The sequence below is a fragment of the Phyllostomus hastatus genome, unplaced genomic scaffold, assembly GCF_019186645.2.
Source record: "Phyllostomus hastatus isolate PE091 unplaced genomic scaffold, TTU_PhHast_1.1 phas_contig_84, whole genome shotgun sequence".
Classification (NCBI taxonomy): Eukaryota; Metazoa; Chordata; class Mammalia; order Chiroptera; family Phyllostomidae; genus Phyllostomus; species Phyllostomus hastatus.
In genome coordinates this window covers 518927-539040 of record NW_025333969.1, presented here as the reverse complement: position 1 = coordinate 539040, position 20114 = coordinate 518927, and the positions used below count along the sequence as shown (strand labels likewise).

The 20114-nt window shown below is 45.8% G+C and overlaps 1 protein-coding gene across 1 annotated transcript in view; it reads left to right on the top strand.

Moving 5' to 3' along the window:
- The window catches only part of GYPC (glycophorin C (Gerbich blood group)), a 39904-nt gene extending 20060 nt beyond the window's left edge, over positions 1-19844 (top strand). Inside the window, exons 2-3 of the mRNA XM_045850659.1 lie at positions 13826-13876; positions 15559-19844. Of these exons, the coding sequence (XP_045706615.1) occupies positions 13826-13876; positions 15559-15755 (248 nt within the window). The 3' untranslated portion in view covers positions 15756-19844. The remainder of the gene's footprint in view (positions 1-13825; positions 13877-15558) is intronic.
- The last annotated feature ends 270 nt before the right edge of the window (positions 19845-20114 follow it).

Sequence of the window (20114 nt, the reverse complement as noted above, 5' to 3'; positions counted from 1 at the left end):
GGCTACACAAGTTGAGTGGTATATACTTGAACCACATGTATGAGCACATACACACATGCATGCACACATGTGGCACACAATGTTGGCTTTAGCTCTGTGTCCTCAGGACTCTAAAAAGACCTGCTGTGTACAAGGAACTCAGTAAATGATAGCCATTTCCTATCACTGAACGTTCAGTGTGAATCTGTTTAATGGATGACCTGAAAGGTCTTAAAGAGGTTATTTATTTAACTTGTGAGATACAGGTGTTCAGAAAAAAATAATGATAAAATTAGGATATGTCAGATAATTTTTTTATTCTACATCACTAATTCATTCACATAGCATTGTGTCATATGTTGAAGTATAAAATTCAGTCCTTGCCCCCTAGGAGCTCAAAAACTAATGTGCAAAGCCTTGTAATGGTGAGTTGAACAAGTGTTCAGCCAACCATAGCCTATAGACTAAATCTAGCCTGTGGCCTGTTTTGGTATAGTCAATTAACTAAGAATGTTTTTTACATTTGTAAAAGGTTATAAAAAGCTAACCAACAAACAATTAAACAAAGAAGAATGTGTAACAGAGACCATATGTGGCCTGTGAAGCCTAAAATGTTTTTGAAAAAAATTGCTGTTTCTGCAGGAATATAGAAAGGAACATGCAAGCCCTGTGCACAAGTCAGGGAAGGCTTCTTGAAGGAGGTGGTATGCCCTGAACTCAATGGTAGATCAGGAGTTCACAAAGGCCCAGAATCTCTATAGTAGGGTGAAGCACTACTGCCTCCCAGGAGCTTCCTGCCAGCAGCAACCCAACACATGAGAACAATGATGAAAGGCCAATTTGGAGGATGCCTGAAGTGAAAGCTATGAGAGCCTGAGGTTCTAGAACTTGAACTAGATCTTTTGCAGAAGGATCAACAGCTCTCTGGCCTGATGTGGCTAGCCTGCCCCAAAACATCAAAGCAGTAGGAAGGGACAGACAACTCAGTGTGTCAAGCCCCTTGTGGCCTAGATACCAATGACTTTGGTCCTTGAATTACCAGGGGGTCTGTTCTGTGAACTGAATGAAGTGGGATAAAAGATCACACAAACAACTCTAACAGCTCCTAGGCCTCTGACACAAAGACTCCAATGACACCTGGACACCCAAGCCTTCTGCTCGCTCCCATCCCCAGACCTCCCCCAAATAGCTTAGCTCATCTCCAGCTGACCAAGTCTTTCAGTTCCCTATAAGCTCTGCCCTTTGGGACCACAGATCATGTCAACAATCCCCTTACCTCAAGCTCTTTGAACACCCCTTATCCTCTGCTGTCAGTGGAAGCCTAGCCCTGAGGACACTGCTGACTCTCTCAGATGGTGGCTATTCCTCTCCCACACTCTGCTACCACTGGGTATGGAACAGACAGTGGCCACTTCCAAGACAGTATTGCTCCTTCTTTTTAAAAGCGGCTTCCTTCCAAAAGCACACATTGTGTCCTCCTCTTAATTCATCATCTATTCTCTCTCTTTCTCTCAAATACACCTCCATCACTTGAGCTGTCAACACACACAGGGGACTTATCTCAGTTCTTCAGTTTACTGTCAGCCACCAGCTCCTGCAGTCACACTAGAATAAGACTTTGCCTGTAACTCCACAGTCTCCATTTCAACAATCGTGTTCCCTGACCACTTCTGACATATCTATGCCTACAATTCTGGAGCCCCATGGGTACCTCAGATCTGGTGGCCTGGCCATGTCTCACTGTCCCACATGCCACATTTCCTCACTATCTCCCCATGCACCTTTGAATCCCCAGTCCCTCACATGTCCTTAACTCCTGTCAATAATGCCTAGGAAATATATTCAAAACCCACTACTTCTCATTTCTTCTACTGAAATTTATCCTCTCTTCTCTAAATTTTACTGTGACATCCCATCCCCCACCCCCAGTGTGTCCCCTTCCTTTGCACAGCAGCCAGAGCGATCCTGTCAATGAGTCAGTCAATTTATGTCACTCCTCTACTCAGAATCCCATCATTGCTCCTGTCTACCTCAGAGTCAGATTTGAGCTCAGATAGTGCACTCAAGGTAACTCTCTGACTGTGTCTTTCATATCTCACCTGCACTCATTTCACTCCGACACTCTTGCTTTTGTCTGCTCCATAAACACACCAGGCTGCTCCCACTCCAGTGCCATTGCACTTGTTGTTCCTCTGTCTGGACCACTCTTCCCCAGATGTCCATATACTTCATTGCCTTTGTCAGGTCTTATAAAATGCTACCTTCTTTGTGACTCTACAACTCCCACCTATGGTTACTGCCTTCTTTTCTGCTTCATTTTTGTCTTAGCAATGTCTAATATATTATATAGTTTATTTATTTTTCCTTTTTATTGTCTGTATCCCTTCCTTCTATTGTAAGCTCCAGGAGGACTGGAACTTCCCATGCTGTTTTCTGTTGTGTCCCCAGGTGGTTGTGTATGTGTGTGTTTGTGTGTTTTGGGGGTGGGAGATAGTCGAACTCTCTTAACTATTTCTCCCTCTCTCCTAATGCCCCAGAATTGGATAAATAAATACAGCTCTCTCTTCTCCTATGTATCTGAACTCAAACAGTGCACCATGGCTGGAAATACACCCCTCACACTCATGCACACACATACTCACACACTCACACTTACTGGCCCTACCTCAGAGCCATGATCACACACCTAAATGCACTGTCCAGCAAATCACCACCTTTCTCTGCTCAATTACTCCTTCTGCTCCCCTCTCTCCAAGCACCATCTCGTGTCAGCTTATTTCACTGAAAAAGAAGCATTGAAACAACAGCAAGTATAGAAACCCTTTCGGAAATCTTTGCTACAAAGAGGATTAGAAAAAGGGACCAGGAGTTGGAGAGAGACAAGGTATCAAGGGAAGTTTTTTTTTCTTTAAGTTTGGAGAATAGAATGCTGTCAGGGGTGGTACAGGAGAGAGGGCAACCTCAGTAGTGAGGTCTATGAGGATGTGAGAGGAGATGGAGGCCCATGCACACACTGAGGCCCTAGTGACACAGAGCAGCCATGGACAATGGGAAAGCTGTAGTAGGGCTGCCCAGCGCTGTGGGATGCACAATACAGTTCCCCAGACACTGTCTTCTCTGGTGTCATCCTGGTTCACTTACTCTTCTTGATGGGTCTCAGTACCCGGCCTTCCCCCTTGTCAGGCCCCTCATGACTAAGGCCTAAGGCTCAGCTGTGTTGCTTCTCTTCCCCAGTCATACTTTCTGGGGTCTTGTACCTGCCTATGGATATAAGAGCCATCAAGATGCTGGGGACCCCCAGCCAGGAACCCAACTCTCTTCACCCCCTGAGCTCCAGACTTGATGTTTAGTGGCCTGCACTGAACCTGTGCTTCACATTTCACAAGATCCTGAGCACGACATGTCCTTCACCCAGCAGAGACCTCTACGCCAGCATCCCCAGACAACCCCCTTCTCCGGCTTCCCCTTCTAGTGAGCTGCAAACCCATCCTTCTTGCTTAGGACAAAATCTTCAAGCCTCTCTTTACACACTTCACATCTATTCCCTTAGCAAATCCTATTGGAATCACTTTGCAGATACATCCACAGCCTTACTGTTCCTCACCACCAGCACCACAACAGCCCTAGTCCACGCACTTGCCTAGACCACTGTGTTCTCCCTCCTTACCCAGATTTTGTCCTCAGCACAACAGCCAAAGTGATTCTCCTCAGACATACAATTCATACTGCTCCTGCTGGACACCCTTCCTGACCTCCCAGGCCTCTGGAGGAATTAAGAGGGTACTTGGTACTATGGCTACAGGTCTACATCTTTCAGCCTGTTGTGCTCTCATGAAGCTCCTAGCTCCTGGCCCCTCACTTTCTCAGCTCCAGCCACATGATCTTCTGGCTACACGGAGTACAATGAGCCCACCCTGACCTGGCCTCCCTGCTGGCTGACATCTTCCCAAAACTTCCTCTTTCAGAAGTTCACAGGGCTTATTCCCTCCCTTAGTTCAGGCAGTGTTAGTTCTTTTGGGTCACTGTGACAAAATACTATAGTCTGGACAGCTTAAACAACAGACATTTATTTCTCACAATTCTGAAGGCCTGGAAATCCCAGACCAAAGCACCAGCAGATTCAGTATCTGGTGCATGGATAGCCATCTTTACACTGTGTCCTCAGGTGGTAGAAGGGGTAAGGGGATTGTCTGGAATCTCTTCAAGAGATCATAATCCCATTCTTTAGGACTCCACTCTTATAGCCTAATCACCTCACAATGGCCCCCAATTCCATCACATTGGAGAACAGATTTCCACGTGTGAATTTTGGGATGACACAAACATTCAGTCTATAGCACAGCCCAGAAGGTGCCTCTTCTGAGAAACATTTCTGGTCATCCTCTGAAAAAGCAAGCCCTCTCCCTCTTTTCTTTTCTTAATGTCTTATAGCATTTATCACCACCTGGCCTACATCATGGGTCCACATTATTTACTCCCTATTGCTTGCTCCCTCCTCTAAAAATGGAAACCCCTACATTGTTATTATAATATTAATGACTATATTCCCCTATGTTGTACTTTACATCATCGGTAATTGAAAAAAAAATAAAAAAAATAAAAAATGGAAGCCCCTATGGGCAGGGTTTTGTGCCATCTACTGTAAGATCTTCAGGCTCTAAATCAAAACACAATAGGCCCCTGGTGAAATTTTGTTGAATGGATAATTCTAGAATGAGCTTTGGGATCAGACCTGATTGCAATCCCACCATAATCACTGTGTGACCTCAGGCAAGTTACCCAACCTATTGGGCCTCAGCTTCCTCAATTGTAAATTAAAAGGCATTACAACATCCATCTCAATTATTCTCCTGAGAAATTGGAACAATACATATAATTATAAAGTGAGCCCAAATGGTAGCAATTGCATCATTATCCTACCAGGAAAGGGGAGTTCAGTGGGAAGACAGATCCTCAGGCAATAGGGGTCACTGGGGAAGTAGAAGCCAGGGAACAGCCAGGCCTGAGAGTATTATGAATGGGAGAGCAAAACAAAAGATACACAGATGACTTAGGGGTGGAGGTCCTGCTTTTATGGTAGTCTGGGAGAGGGTACATTGTCACCAGGTAAAGCTTCAGAGGCAGCCAGGCATCCACAGTCACCCCATGGAGACACATAATAACACTTACCTCTGTTCTATCCTAGACTAGAGAGATTGGGTCCTTTGACCCCGTGCTCCTTCCCACCCTGAGCTACTCCTTAAAAAAGTATCAAAGAAATATCTTCCCATCATACCTGGATCTTGCCCAACATGCATGGGCTTGACCCAGTGCTGGGACACAAGAGTCATGGACCTGAGATACTCACAATCCTGCCAGAAGTGCCAGGGCTGTGCCTTAGAGATGCACCTGCCACTGCCATGGGGAGTCATTGTTAAAGCTGCAGGACATAGAAAGCCACACATGTGTTCATGCATATATGTATGTGTTTGGACATATACGTGTGTGTGTGTGTGTGTGTGTGTGTGTGTGAACCAGATGGGGAATAAATAGGTCTCTTCTGATGGAGGGAGTCAGTGAAAGACTCAAAGCTGAGGAAAATGAGTAGTAAGTACACTCACATTCAAAACAGACACTAGACATGTCCTAAGTGGAATTCACACTGGCTCTAGTGTGATCAACCACAAGCTGTCCTAGACAGCTGTCATGCAGGGCATCCCTGAGGGTTATTGTGGGAGAAGACAATACTGCATTGTTCCTGAGAGGCACACACAGCTACTCCCACCTCTCCAAGTTGCTCTGGGCCTTTCTTCACCTCAAAGAAATTGAGAAGGGCCGGAGAGAGCCCCCAGAGCAAGCAGAGCTAGTGCTCAAGGGAGCCTGGCTCCCCATTCACAGTGCATACTTGTTTCTATTGCCAGGAAGGAGTACTGAACTGCATGGGAATTCCTGGGAGGTGTCAGAGGTTCTCAGGCATATGCCAAGAGATTGGGTCAGGGCAGCAGATGCATACCCTAAACAATCTCTGTTGTGCAAATCCAAAGGGGCTGGGTGTAGAGTATTTTCAGAGCACTCCATTGACAGAGCCCAGCCCAAGCTAGGCAGGGGACCAGTGAAAGCTCAGGCAGCTTGAGGGCCATGTGGGAGAAAGATGGTGCAGGGTGGGCATTCCTACGCTAATTCCAGAGCCCATCACTGTGCCTTCAGAAGGAGCTTACACATCAAGGGCATTCTTGCCAAGATGAGATAACCATGTTACCTGTTAAGTAGAAAGAAGGTTCCCTCCTGCTTGGCATCCTCCTCCCATTGCAGCCCAGGAGGGTTCTGAGCTCAGAGCTGGCAACGAGGGTGAGATGAGGAGAGGATTATCGGCCAGGCCCCCTTTCCTCTGCTGGACAGGCTGAGCACAGGGGGGACTTTTTTTTTTCAATTTTATTTTACTGTGGTAAGAAAAGACCACTTAATGTGAGATTCACTCTCAACAAATGTTTCAGTGTACTATCCATTACATTTGACTATATACAGGTACAGTGGTCTATAATTGATCTCTAGAGCTTACTCACCTTGCTTCACTGAAACTTTATGCCCCTCCATTACCAACTCTCCTCCCCCGCCACCCCCCAGCTCCTGACCACCACTCTTCTACTCCTTGATTCCATGAATTTAACTACTTTAGTTTTTCATCAAAGTGGAACCATGCAAAATTTCTCTTCCTATGACTAGCTTGTCCTTTAGGAGATGTAAAATGAATTGAGACCAAAGCTTTTGTTTTGATTAGACTTTTCTTTTCCCTAAAGGGACTAGAAAGTTTCAAAACCTGCCCACCATGCCATCCCTGCCAAGGACAGACACACGGAGTGTGTTCTGACAGCAAGGAGGGGCAGAAAGAAACTGCGTACCCCTTGTAGGGCCTCTTCCCCTTCCTCTGCTGCTTCCTGTACCACAGAGCCATCTGCTCTGCTCCCTCTCACCTCAGCACCTCCCCTCTGCAGGCATGATTGTGGGAGACCAGGACAGAAATGGAACTGTGAACAAAGAGTTGTTTTGCATATTGATTCCCTTGATTTGACAAGGAGATGGGTGAAATTAACTTGCTAACAAAGCCTTGCAGATTGTCCACTTGTATTTTATTTTCTTCCAAAACAACATGAAAAGTAGTGGTGGCAGCCCCAGGCCAGTGTGGAGCTCTGGTAGACAGACAATGTGACTTGTGACTAAGACAAAGGCCAGATGGAGGGCTGGGTCCCAGGGGCACAGAGCCACCTGGTGTGGTTGGAAAGACCTAGTACTGGGGGCTGGTTTGATTACCTCAGGGAAGCTGTGGACACAGTGTAAAACTGGTCAGGAAGGCTGTAGGGAAACAGAAGAACCAGGCAAGGATGGCCAGAATGAGCTTCAAGGTTATTTATAACCCAAAGCTGCTATGATCCCAGACACTGATAAACACCTGCTCACTACAGTGTTAACAACAGGTGGTTTTAACTCCTCCAATCCTTCTCCCCAAGACATTTGAAAGAGGAGATATCCTGTGACCTTAAGGTACAAACCCAACTGACCTCAGGTTACAATGGTTGGCTTTCAGAGTGTATAAGTGTTACAGAACAAACAAGGGGGGCCTGGGATGCTATACTATTACTGAAAGAAGCCCCCAGGTCTATTATGTCCGCCACCAGGGGAAAGACATGTCTCAATGCCAGAGATTCATGAAAAGGAAAGGAAATGTTTATTTAATGCTATACAAACTTAAAGGAGTGACCTAATGTCTTCATTAAAAATCCTAAAGTCCCTTAAAACACCCACAAACAGACACAGTCCTTCCTTCCTTCCCCCTTTGCCCAGTCCAGAGTACCGTATCTCAGGAAAAGAAATAGAAGTCCATGGCTCAGGCAGTCCTCTGGTTATTCCCAGTTAGTACTCCATCTCGACTGGGAGACCTCTCTGGGTTCCCGGCACCCTCAGCTGAGTCGCCAGGATCTCTGCTAAAACCAGGTGGTTGTTCCCCCTTCTGAAGCTGTGGGGGGGTCCCCACTCTGGCAAAGGCACGTGGTCCTCTCTCCCAGGGCCACAGGAGTCCCCACTCAGCCAAAACCGCGTGGTTCTCTCTCTCAGGGCTGTGGGAGTCTCCACTCTGCTAAAGCTGCGTGGTTCTCTCTCCTCGATAGTTGTGATCTCTGCACTTCCACAGCCACATGGTTCTCCCTCTCAATGGCTGCCTCCTCTGGGTTTAAATCCCCACGCCATTCTTCCTCTGCAGCCCCATTTCTGACTCCTCCCACACTCGGCTCACATGCCAGAACTCATATCCTTCCAGCTTTACTGGACTGCCATCATGAGTCTGGGCAGGTGTAGCCCCATGTCCTGGAGCCAATCTTCTCCAAGCTCCCACACAGGAGCTGTAACTCGGGGGACCTGCCCCCCAGTTACGTCTTGGTGGGGTAGTTACTTCCATTCCCCTGGCTCAGAGCATGGCCACAGCTATTTAACATATCTAAGTGGCCAGCCAAAGGCTATAGATATGTTAAATGACCACACCAAAGGTTAGTTACAAGGCTGTTGCTATGCAAAACAGCTCTCAAAGGCCCTGTTCCATTTGTCCCTTCCCCCAACCCACACCTGGGGTTTCGGGGAGTGAGGACATCCAAAAATCTCCTGGATGCCTTGAGTTCTGGACCCCATTTTAAATGCCCATTTGGTGTCCCCCCTCTTGGCTGCACCCTGTAACATAAGGACCTTTCTAACCTGACTTCTCTGACACCCACTCAACTTAGTGCACCTTTCTGCAAGACAGACTGAGAGATCATTGCTTCTAGAGGACAAGTTTAACTGTTACTTTATAAATATAGAAATAGACACAGACTCAAAAAGGGTAGGAAAAAAATCATTGATGGGGGAGGAAGAACCTTTTTTCTACACTCCAAGGTTCTTTTGGCTGTTCTAAAAATTAAATCTACATGAGACAAATTGACAAAAGAAAATAACCAAATTGAATTACATATGTATTACATATGGGAGATAGAAAGGGAAAATGAGATACATATGGAATTCTTAGATAAGGATAATGTAAGGCAATTTCTGTCCTCAGAGAGAAGGAAGTCATTGTAATTACTGAGCAGAATGTTCAGTAATTAGGAGTTTTCCCTGCCATATAGATAGGTCAAAGAGGTTATCTCTGATAATCTCTTATTATGGGCAAGGCCCCTAATTTAAATTCTCCTAGGTAATTAAAGGGAACATATGCTTCTCTTAAGTCTGCAGGGTCTGGGTTGCCTTTGGCTCAATAATAATCTGCATATCAAAAAGGTATGTCTTGGAATGGTCACATTCTAGAGAATGTAGCCACAGTCCCATTGTCCAGTGACAGCCCAGGTGGCTCATGGGAGACACCCAGTAGGGCACAGGATTGGGCAGGCAGGTCAACTGGATGACACCTACATGGACTTCCAGTCTGAAATCAGTTCTGAGAGCCAATTCTGAAGACCCGCTCCTACTCCTTATCCCTAAAAGTGACACATGTTTATGTTTATTGTAGATGGTTTGGAAAGTATATAAAACTGTACCTTAGAAGAAAACAATGCCACAATAACTCCCGTCCACCATTCAAATCTACCATCTCAAAATCTCAAGTGTATTTCCTTTCATTTCTTTTTCTTAGGCTTTTTAAAATAATTAACATAATTTATATTTATAGGATCCTATTTCTTTCCCTTAAATTATACTGTAAGCATTTTCTCCTGTCAATAAGACTCCCTATGCATCATTTCAATAATTTCATAATATTCTATCATATAGGCATATCATAATTTACATAACCAGTTTCCTAACATGGATTGTTTAGATTCTTCTCTTCCTTTTATCTTTTACTTTAAGCCTTATTACAATATACCTGCCTTAGCATGAATTTTTCTTTGCAGTTCAGATTATTTCTCTAGAATAAATTACTAGAAAAATAGTTTTTGGTTATCAGGATGACATATTTGCCAAATAGGGTACAGGAGCATTAAAGATACCCATTTTTGAGAATCCCACTTTGACTGAGGCCATGTCAACACTGTCAAAAATTACAGCAATATGAATAAGTAATATTCAAGTAGCCAGCTTATGTGGGCACTGTACTAGGTGCTCCCACATACTTGCAAGGACCCTACACAGTAGTAAAGCTGAGGTCTGAGAGGCTGCAGCACCCCTCAAGACAGTCCAGGGTGGTGTGGAGCTTGGTTTCTCACATTTTCTCTGGTGCACTCCATACCTGCCCAACAACAATGTACATGTGTGCACAGGTATGCTGGCAGGCACCCAGCCCTGAGCCCGGCAGATGGGGTTTCTTGTGTGCCCTCACTCTCTCCACATGGAGATATAGCTGAGGCTAGAAACAGGTATGTCCAGGGCCTTCTGTGCTACAGCCACTTATGGTGGAGCTCAGAGTTGGGAAGCTAAGCAGACACTGCTTGGGATACACAGCCCCACTGTGTATCCCACAAAATATCCCCAAAATATCTCCATGTACCCATTGCCTTTGCCATTTTTGGTGTTCTAGGTATCTACCTTTGCAAAGCACCTTCCTGTACTTCCTGCTGTACCATCGGAATCCAGGCACACTTAAATCAGCAGTGGTTGTTCTTCCTTCTACAGTCTCACTGAAGTCACTCAGCAAACACAGGGTCATCTGAGAGCACCTCAGACCTATTCAGAATTTCCAAAGAGCCAGGCTGAGAAGACTGTGTTACCCAACCTTCCAGGTCAGGGGTCAAAACCAAGGTCCTTCTGCCCTCTGTCATTTGTGCCAATAGAAGGAGACTGAGTTCAATAAACAAAGCAGAAACTTTATTCTTTGATCAAGGAGTAGAGAAGGGTGAGCTTTCTGTGTTTATAGTCTGTGGCATGGAGAGATTAAATTCCTTTAGACATGCATAGTTATTCTTCTGTTGCACTTGGCTCTTTTATGCATGGTCCTTTTTATACATGATGTCCTGTTTCCATTTTGGTTTTTGCACTCAGCACCTTGGTCTTTGAGGTGGGGAATCCTTTTTCAATTCCTGTAAGCAAGTGTAGCTCATGACATAATTAGGTATTGGAAACAGTAGGGTCTTTTAGTTGATAAAGCAGTGACAACAGCAGTCCCTGATTAATCACTGATCAGAGGGTATATGCACTTATCAGAGCCTTGTGCAGGGTCCCCTATCCCCTTACCCACTCACTCTGAAGCTAGGCAGGGGAGTCAACAGAGATGATAAATGATTTGAGTTAATTATGCCAACTCTCCCACTATGTTAGTTCACTCCCGAAGAAAGAACACTGAGCTCAGGGTTGTAGTGGGGGAAGCTGTGACTGTCACTTCTTAATTGCATTGCTGAAGGGGTACCAGGCCCCTCAGTTCATGTAAAGTTTATTGTGTAATACCAGTTGAACTGAGCCATGTGGCCTGTAACCACTCTTACAGTCACAATCACAGTAATTTTCTGAGGAGGGCACCTATACCAGCAGTGTCACCCGGTAAGGTGTTACAGGAATGCGTGTTCTCAGGCCCACCCAGACCTGCTGACTCAGAGTCTGGGGCAGTAGGGGCAGTTGTCCAGTCAATGGTGTAAGACATCACCAGTTTTGATGCACACTCAGTTAAAGAACAGTGCCTTAGCTGTCAGCTCACAGGAAGCCTGTTAGGCTAGGGTGTCTCTGTTTCTGTTTTGCACATAAAGAAAGGGGGCCTTCAGAGCTGAGATAACTTTCCTGAGAAATTCCTCCAGACATCATAGGTATAACCCTCCTCAAGATGGATAAGGTGGAACACAGTTCCACTTGAGGAGACTAATCAGACTCCTGATGGTATTTAATTCCTTGTTCCTTGGAGCCTTGTGTTTTGTACTCAGTGATGGTAAATAAATTAATCTGTTCTATTCTTATCCATAATTCACCACATTGCTGCAAATGCTGCCATGGTCCATTGTTTTTTACTCTGGCCCAGGAATGAAGACAAAATGAAGGAGAGAGAGAGAAATGAAGAATGGGGAGGGGGAGAGAGAGACAGAAAATAGCTTATAAAGCATCAGGACCCCACTCATCCAGTTGGGGGACAGTTTGGTAGAGCTTCGATTTTACTTATGCACACATGCCACAAAAATAGGGACTTGACTCACAATATAAATGGTGTTTCTCAGGGTCACACTCACCATCATGTTTGAGACCCTGATTCAGACATTAATGCTATAAGAGGGAATAAACCAAATCCCTAGTCCTACAGTATTTTGTTCAAGGGAAGCCCAACTAAGAGATCAAGTAATGAGTAGGCAGATAAAGAACAAAGCAGGGGAAAGCTAATGTGAGTGATGGAAGCAGAGTGGCTGAGTTGTGCCACAACTCTGGGATTCTGAACTCCCAATTTGGACATTGAGCTGGAGGCCTTACCACAAGGTCAGGGCCAGGGACACACAGCCAAGTGCAGGGACAACAGACAGTGATCTGGTGGGTGCTGAGATGGTGAAGACCTATCCTACTCCTACACTCACCATTCCCCTCTGGGTGCAGGAGAAGGTGAAGAGGCAGCCTGGTACAACCATGGAGGCCTCAGGAAATTCCAGTGTGGGATGTCCTGGAGGCTAAGGAAGAGGAGGAGCACTGCATTGGTTCTCTGTGCACTGACTAGACACATACCTTGGGCGAAGCTGCCATTTAAATTTCAGTCCTATATTCAGTCCTACAGCAAGCCAGAAAAATGGAAAGGTTCTCCTTTCTTTAAGTTATACATAATAAAATGTATGCCCAAAGAGGTCAAGTAACTTGTCAAAATTTGACAGCCAAAAAAGGACAGAGCCTGTGTTTTAACCTGAAGTTCCCTAGCATGATAGCACCCACTGCCAGGGCTGGGGATGGCTTTTGCCTGTGCAATCTGCCCTTCAGCTGCAGCCCAATCTCTGCTTGTGCTCCAGGCCCACAGGGAGGCTGGTACCTGTCTTCTGGTCAAAGGCAAGCAGCTCCTAGAGGCTGCAGGGCACACAGTGCTGCCCTCCCATGTAGGTGACATTTCCTCTCCAGCTGGCAGCATAGACGCAGCTGACAAGATGTGAGATATCAACAGGAGCTGGGTCTTGGGAGAAGGGTTTAGTGACATTTTTTAGATGGTAACAGAGAGCAGTGGTTAGGCCCTGGCTCCAGGGACACAAACTGACCCTTTCTTCTCTTGTATTTTCAGACGAAGCTGTGGGGTTGGGGGAGAATTCTCCTTTTTCTTGCAAGGCTCTATCTTCATACCTCTAATGGCTCTTCCTTCTGCCTCAGGTGGAAGTGCCTCCACCCTGGTTCCCATTGTCCATATTGTCTAGCCAGAGCACAGGGCCAAGGACTCAGGAGAGTGAGCTCCTTTGAGTTGAGAGTGATGATAGCTTCAGACTAGGAGGTCTGGATGTTCTGGAAAAAAGGAAGATAATTTTGGCCTTAAAGTCATGAGGGGAAACAGGATTTTCCTGAGTCCTTGGAGAGTTCCCTCTGTGACACAGTATCCATGATAGCTGTGCAGTTGCAGCCACATCTGCTGAGGAATGCACAGATCTGGTCAGAAAAGTTACCTTACCAAGTGCTCTCAGATGGTGACACCTTTGTGTGAGTCTGATTTTGGTTCAGGAGAAGCACTACTATTGGGGGAGGGGCAGGAATCTTTGTGGTCATGAAAAGTTCTTGTTGGCTCTCACTGGAGTGTCTTATTCTCTGTGCACCCCTGGTCAGAGACCTGACAATGGCCTCTGACCATGTCCACTCTGCCCACTCTGGGCCCATTCACAAAACTATTCACATGTGAACAGAGGGTGCATGCTGGGCTGAGATGATGCCGGTGTGGAGGAACTTCCTCTCTCAAAGGGCTCCTTTGTTCTGTTCTCAGAGTCCAACCCCGGTATGGCCTGGACGACAGTGGACATTGCCATCATTGCAGGTGAGCTGGCTGGGGGCCCTTCAAGTAGTCAGTAAGGTCAGAGGAAACATCCAAGGGGAGAACTCATTTGAGGACTTGGGCCAGGGGATAGCTAGTACCTTTCCTCTCTCAAAGACAGTTTTGAATGTAGACTGGAAGAGTCTGGCCCTATAAGAAAATGTCCAGCACAGTTTCCCAGTGGGTGATGGTAAGGCCAGAGTGGTGTTGAGGGCACCATGTCAGGGTCCTCACAGGACTGTGGATTCATGGAGATCAGGGGCTGGAGATAGAGTCACTGTACTGGAGAGGTCGCCTGTATGGACCAGAGCTCTCTGAACTCTTTTCTGTGTCCTCATCTCACCCCATTCCCTGTCCTGGGTTCACACCCATATCTCTCCATCCTAAAGAAATGCGACCCTGATCTAGCCTTGCTTAGAACTCTGCGCTGACTCCACTGGTCATGGCTATGACCCCAAATTGTACTTCAGAAATGACTAGGTTTGGGAGGTGTAGCCAACTGTTTATTTCTAGGATTCACACATCTCCCCAGCTTGTTAGCAGCTCAGAGACTTCACTATTAGATATAAACAAGAGAAAGCAGGCCCTCAAACTCCTGCTAGGCTCTGTGTAACTAACATTCTCCAGCTCATTGGGCCCCCAAACACTTCTTTTTCTTAGACAGTATTATTAACATCATGCAGACAAAGTGCTGTCCTGAAGGCAGCAAGAAGTTTAGAAAATTGTTCCTCAAAGGTGAAACTTGAGAACAGTTTTCTCTAACATCCCCCAAAGTCCACAAATAAACCTATGCTCTTAAATCAAGACAGAGGACTTGTTCTGTGGCTTTAAAGCAAATGTCTAAATTCATAAGCCTTCCGTCCACCCCATCAGGGGCTGCCCACTAGCTTTGTTCAAACACTAGTCTCCCCCCCTCACCCATCACCCTGAGGTCCACTGTGACATGGCTGTACTGACCAGCCCTCAAATCTCATCTCTCAACCCATCCTGATCCTAAATGAGGGAATAGTTGATCCCCACACCACATACCCTCACAGGCATCCTTCAGGATCCCCTCCCTGCTTAGTCTTTTGCTTGGCCAACCCTTGCCCTCCTGCAATTCAGGGAAGTTGAGTGGAGCAATGAGCAGTGAAGCCACACTTCACCCAAACCGTCCTGTCCCAGGAGGCCCAAGCTCAGCCCAGTCCATCAGCCTAGTCTTTCCTCCTGAATAGTGTACATCAAGAAGACATCTCCACCCCATTTTCCAGCACCTTCCTGATTCTAGCACTTTAAGTCTCACAACCCAGGAAACCTCTGGTTTTAACACTGAAAGTTCTGAATCCTCTGAACACCTCAGCTTTAGGCAAACCCACAAACTACAAATCATGCACATAGGTCAATGCACTGTGAGCATCTGCTCCTCAGCAGGGATCAAGTCTGAAACACTATTCCAGACTGTGTCTGCCAAGTGCTGAAGTGGGGAGGGAAGAAAGAGGAAGGAAAGAATGGAGAGAAGGGGGAACTCAAATGAGCATGGATGAGGGATGAGCACACACACAGCAGGGAGAAGAGTGGCAGGAATAAGACAGACCATCTGGTGGTTGATATTCATGTAGCAGCAAGTCTGTCCTGCCACAACCCCTATGTGTCCTGATCCCCTGTTCTGTTTTCACACAGAGCTGTGTGTTTCTTCCCATCTGCAGGAGTGATTGCTGCTGTGGCCTTCTTCCTGGTCTGCCTCCTTGTCCTCATGCTACACTACATGTACCGGCACAAGGGCACTTACCATACCAATGAGGACAAGGGCACAGAGTTTGCTGAGACCGCAGATGTAGCCATGCAGGATGACCTATCTCTCCAAGAGGCTGGTGACAACAGCAGAAAGGAGTACTTTATCTGAGGGGCACCAGACCTTACCTCCCCCAGTGCCTCCTCCTACTCCATGACTTCACTCAACCATCTGCACTACCAAGCAGACCATGAGAGCACCCACCCCAGCCCAAGACAGGGGAATGCTGGGTGCTAGGCCAGGGAGCTGGGAGGAAAGGAAGAGGAATTCAGTCCAGAGAATCCTCTCCCAAGGGCACAATGACCACTGATGAGGCCAGCTTTTGCTCTGCCAGAGGGAAGAAGTCTGGGTCTTCCTAGGCAGTGTAATTTATCCTCAGTGTGGTGTGTAAGTTCTTGCTGAATCTGAGTGGGGTGGGTGGGCCTGGGCACTGAAAACCAAGGAAGTGAGTCAGCAGTATGGTGATTAGGACAATGGCATCAAATGTCAGTCCTTGACATCCAGGGGAATAGCAAATGACAGAGCTATAGATACCTTAGTCTTCTACTGATCCAGCTGTAAGTGATTGGAAATAAATTTGAAACCTAACTGAGTACTCAGAGTCAAACAGTATTACCATAATTGTCTGGAGGAGAGTAAATGCCACCCAGGACTGGCTTTTCACCAAAGCAGCTGTGTGCCTCTGATAGAGTCTACATGTATGCCTGAATGCATGGGGCTGCACCGTCCACTTCTGGCTCCATTGCCAGTCCCAGCACAGATAGCACACATGGCTCCTATGCCTTCCAGGGGAGGGAGGGACAAGTGACCAGCATTTCTTTTCCTCACACAGGCACTAGCTTCATGAAACAAATGTAATAGTGGAATGGGCCTCTAGTAATAGACTGTCCCCGCACAAGGGCAGTGGCTGAAGCATTGATTCTCTAATACAGTATTAGAAAAAAATGGACCTGTTAAAAAATATGAGTGAACCCCATCCTTCCCATAATAACAGTGGTTAGAGCACAGAGTCCTTGGGTTTGGGATCTGGCTCCCCTTTCCTGGTCCTAGAATTTGGTCAACTGGCTTGACCTCTATGGCCTTCTTGTCCCTCTTGTGAACATCCCTCCATGGTACACACTCTCAGGATTGATGGCAGTAACAAATGTGCCAAGTGCTCAGAATTGTTTTATAATGTCATTATGTGGTACTGGATATAAACTATGTATGTGTAGGTAAACAAAAGTTCCTCATTGCACCACTTCTAAATGCTTCCTGAACAGCAATTATAATTTAGAATGAATAGCAGATAAGAAAGATGAACTTACTAACCATCCCCTTTCATAAGAATCTCTCCAAGACCCCCAGCAGCTCAGCAATTGCCCAGAAACCAGCAGCTCCAAGATTAAAAACTTGGAGCCTGGCTGTACTCTGGCTACCAGGAAATCCCTAGGGCTCAGATTTCCATAGGTGGCCCCATCTACAACTGGGAATCAGCTAAAAGGTCCCTTGTCACTCTCCCTAGAAAGATAATGGATCTAAGCTCAGTCAGGGATGACTAACCACCAGCCAAAGGAGCTAGAAGTCCTAGGGCTCTCATAAGGCAGAGAGGCAGAGAGGAGAAATGAAGCTGGCCAAAAGGCGAGATGATTCTCTGGGTGACTTGAGCTTTCTGGCCTTCCACTGTCTCATCTGTAAAATGAAGGACTTGGCTCTATCTCCATGTCCCAAACTGTGCTCTGTTGAACACTGGTTGGCAAAATCTTGATAAACAGCCCAAACACAAAGGATGCTCCACGTGCAAACAGGTTTGGAAAATGACATATTAAGCCAAGTTAAAGCAGTGAGGGCTTCCCAGTATCTTTAGTATTTCAATGTGTGCTAGAACTTGAGATGTGAGGAGTAGGGAAATTAATGCAGCCTTCCTCAAATGTATTTGGCCAGAGACCCCATTTCTTTTCAGAATACCTATAGGACCAAGAGTTCCACAGAACACGTTTGGGAAACACTAAACAGCATCTAACAATCCTTCCTGTTGTGACATCACTTTAGGTTTTTGAGAATATGTGGGCATATGGCCTCATCTTCAAGGACTGTAAGCTTAAATCACTGCCTAGTGCACCCAGAACCCACACACAGACATGCTTTTATTTAAGAAAGTCTCCAGAGAGAGAGGATGAGCCCAGAGCCCCTGAGCTGATGCCTTTGTGGAGAAGAGGGCCACTGATAAGTCTCCTCTCCCTCCTTCTCTCTTTCCACCCCCATTGGTCTAGCAACCCTCTATCTGAGACCTGGCCCATGGGAGGTGGGCTCTCTGTCCCCTTGCTTCATCTCCCTCACCTGCCCTATGAAACTACAAAAAACTCTGTGGAAGTACAGTCTGCTTCCAGCCCACTGGGTCCCCAGGCCCAGCCAGAATCAGAGGCAGAGTGACATGGAAGCTGTAGGGGTGAATTGTCCAAGGTGACCATTCCAAATGCCACCCAAGGGGGAGCTGTCATCCTCGGTGAAATCACAGCTTCTTTGCACACAGTTTCTCCTTTTATCCTCTCAATAATCCTCTCAGAAATATGACCTAATTCTCTCTTTAGAGGGATAGAAACTGAGGCTCAGAAAGACTAAAGGGCTTGTTGGAGGTCTCAGAGCTCCTAAGAGACCATCAGCAGGAATATCTTTCCCTTTACATGCTGCAGTGAATCAACAAGAGTTCTTCCTGGGAGTGGATCAGGTGCACCAGGACTCAGGGATGCTGGAATGACCCAATGTCAGGGTCAAAGCACCCCAGGCTTGGCCAGCAATGACCTGGGCTCCTGTGAAAATATCTCCATTCTCAGTGAGGGCTGGCCTGGGGCAGTGGCAGCTTGGAGTGGTGGGAATTGGTCCTGGTCTATTGGCCTTTGGTGGAATGGTTAGCAGGGTAAAATGTTTTCAGTTAGATCACACCTCATCCACCACTCAGTCATTCTTATCAAAAAAGAAAATGATTGGCTAGATGACCCTTCTTGGATGATTTATGCTCTAAAAAAGTTCTCAAACTCAAAGTAAAAATGTTTAATAATGAATATTCAGATCCAGAGACAAATAGACCATGTGCCTGAATGTGTCTGATTATATATCTGCAATTCACACACATGTGTTAGGTACCTATCTAAGTGTGGGGATGACCTCACTGAATAGAACAGATCCTGCCTCAAGGGTTCTGTGCTTGGTGGAGAAGATAAACATGTCAAGTTCATGGCCCTGCAGTGTTAGAGCTGCTGTGAGAGTAGTGGCACAATTCAGTGTGTAATACCAAGAAGAGAGAGGCAATTATACCAGGAGATGAGCTGGACTTAGGGAAGACTTCAGAGGGAAAAGGATACCTGCATCAATGCACAGTAGACTAGGGCAGGACAATGGAGGGTCTCCAGCCAAGAAATTTCTCCAGTCTAAGAAATGTGACTTTGTCCTTGAGGCTATAGGGAACCACTGTAGGAACATGTCAATCTCTATCATAAAACTATGCAATGGTCAAGTTAAACAAAAGACAAGATGAAAATAACTGTGGAAATATACAAGGGAGATTCTAAAGGCATGTCATGGTGATGGCCCTGCCAAGTGGTGGAGATATCCGTTATCCTGGGGCATGCCCCTCACTTCAGCTTCCTCATCCTTTAGTCTGGATTTCACATGACTCAACCCATCCTGCTTGCTGAGAAAGACATATCATCCTTTCCTGAACACAGGGCAGTAGGTCAACCTTCAAGCCAACCTTCACATTAGAGAACTTTTTCTTCAGTGGAAGGACTACTGATGAGTGTATCCTGTTTATGTTCTTTTGGAGAAGACAGTCCTCCATTATTTTTCACTTTTTGCCTGAGCTTCTTTTATCATCATAGCACCAGAGATAATTTAGAAGTCAACAGGATATTAACTGGCCTAGTGCCACAAATAGAACTATAGTCACTTTCAAGTGCCCATCAATAGATGAGTGGATAAAGAAGATGTGATATGTATATACAATGGAATATTATTCAGCCATAAAAACAAATGAAATCTTACCATTTGCAACAGCATGGATGGACCTAGAGGGTATTATGCTAATGTGAAATAAGTCAGACAGAGAAAGACAAATAGTATTTAATTTTACTTATATGGAGAGTCTAAAGAACAACGTAAATGAACAAGCAAAATAGTAACAGATTTATAGATACAGAGATCAGATTGATGATTGCCAGATGGGAGGGCAGTTTGGGGGACTGGGTGAAAAAGTCGAAGGGATTAAGAAGTACAAATAGGTATTTACAAAATAGTCATGGCTATGTAAAGTGCAGTATAGGGAATATAGTCAATAATGTGATAACAATAATGCATGGGCCAGGTGGGTGCTGGACATATTGGGGGGACCACTCTGTAATGTATATGATTGTTTAAACACTATGCTATATACCTGAAACTAATACAAAATAATATTAAATGTAAACTCTAATTGAAAACTAAAATTAAAAAAAG